The 1076-nt window shown below is 38.8% G+C and overlaps 1 protein-coding gene across 1 annotated transcript in view; it reads right to left on the minus strand.

Moving 5' to 3' along the window:
- The window catches only part of LOC106878443 (serine/threonine-protein kinase Chk2), a 19014-nt gene that overhangs the window by 1312 nt on the left and 16626 nt on the right, over positions 1-1076 (minus strand). Inside the window, exon 15 of the mRNA XM_014927653.2 lies at positions 974-1051. Within this exon, the coding sequence (XP_014783139.1) occupies positions 974-1051 (78 nt within the window). The remainder of the gene's footprint in view (positions 1-973; positions 1052-1076) is intronic.

A 1076-nucleotide genomic window follows, 5' to 3' on the forward strand; every position in this document is an offset into this window, starting at 1 on the left:
ATATATAAAGGTTATGAAGGGTAATGGAGTCAACCAGACCCTAAAGATACAGGTAATACCGAGTAAGGGCTGTATACCGACTAGTTTTGCCCCTGATGTGGTTGCAACATGAATGGGAAATATAACATGGGTCATGTATTAGCGTGTGTATATATAAAAAAAGAATGAGATAAAGAAACCTCCTACATAAAATATAAATTTACTTATGCCATTGGTCTCTTTATCTCATTCTTATATATATATATATATATATATACACATATAGTAATCCCTCGACTATTGCGAGTGTTACATTTCAAAACCTCTCACAGAAGTAATTAAAATCTAAAAAAATATAAATATGCATCAGTCATAGAAACTCGGATATACTGAGTCTGCGATATAAATCTACATGTATTAGCCAGAAAAATCCATGGTGTAATGGTTGTACGATAGGTGAACCACGATATAGTGAAGCATTAGGAAAGGCATCCATCCACCTGTGGAAACCATGCCAAATCAGACTGGAAACTGGAGCAGCAGTCCAGGTCAAACTGTCCAACCCATGCCAGCATGGAAAATGAACATATGATGATGATAAATGGATGGGTGGACAGATGGATATGTGTGTATGTGTGTGCCATTTTCTTTATGTTTGTTTCACTACAACCACATGACAACCAGTATTGTTATGGTTACATCCCTGTAAATTAGCATCATCATTTAATGTCCAATTTCCCATGCTGGCATGGGTTGCATGGTTTGACAGGAGCTGGTAAAGCCAGAGAGGGGGGGGGGCCTGCACCCGGTTCCGTTGTCTGCCCTGGCATGGTTTCCACAGCTGGATGCCCAAGAGCAACAAAACAAGTACTGAACTTCAAATAAAGAAAAAGGTCCTGGTGAAGATTCGTTCAACTCATCCCTTCAAAGTAATGCCCCAGCATGGCCGCATCCCAAAGATTGAAACAAGTAACAGTAAAAACATTATATATACCATAGTTAAAGTGGACAACATCAGTCCATTGGATCCTGGGAACATCAAACTGTTTGCTTTCTCAATCATTTGTGGATCCTACAAAAAGAAATGCAGAGATTAT

Source organism: Octopus bimaculoides, chromosome 30, assembly GCF_001194135.2.
Source record: "Octopus bimaculoides isolate UCB-OBI-ISO-001 chromosome 30, ASM119413v2, whole genome shotgun sequence".
Lineage (NCBI taxonomy): Eukaryota > Metazoa > Mollusca > Cephalopoda > Octopoda > Octopodidae > Octopus > Octopus bimaculoides.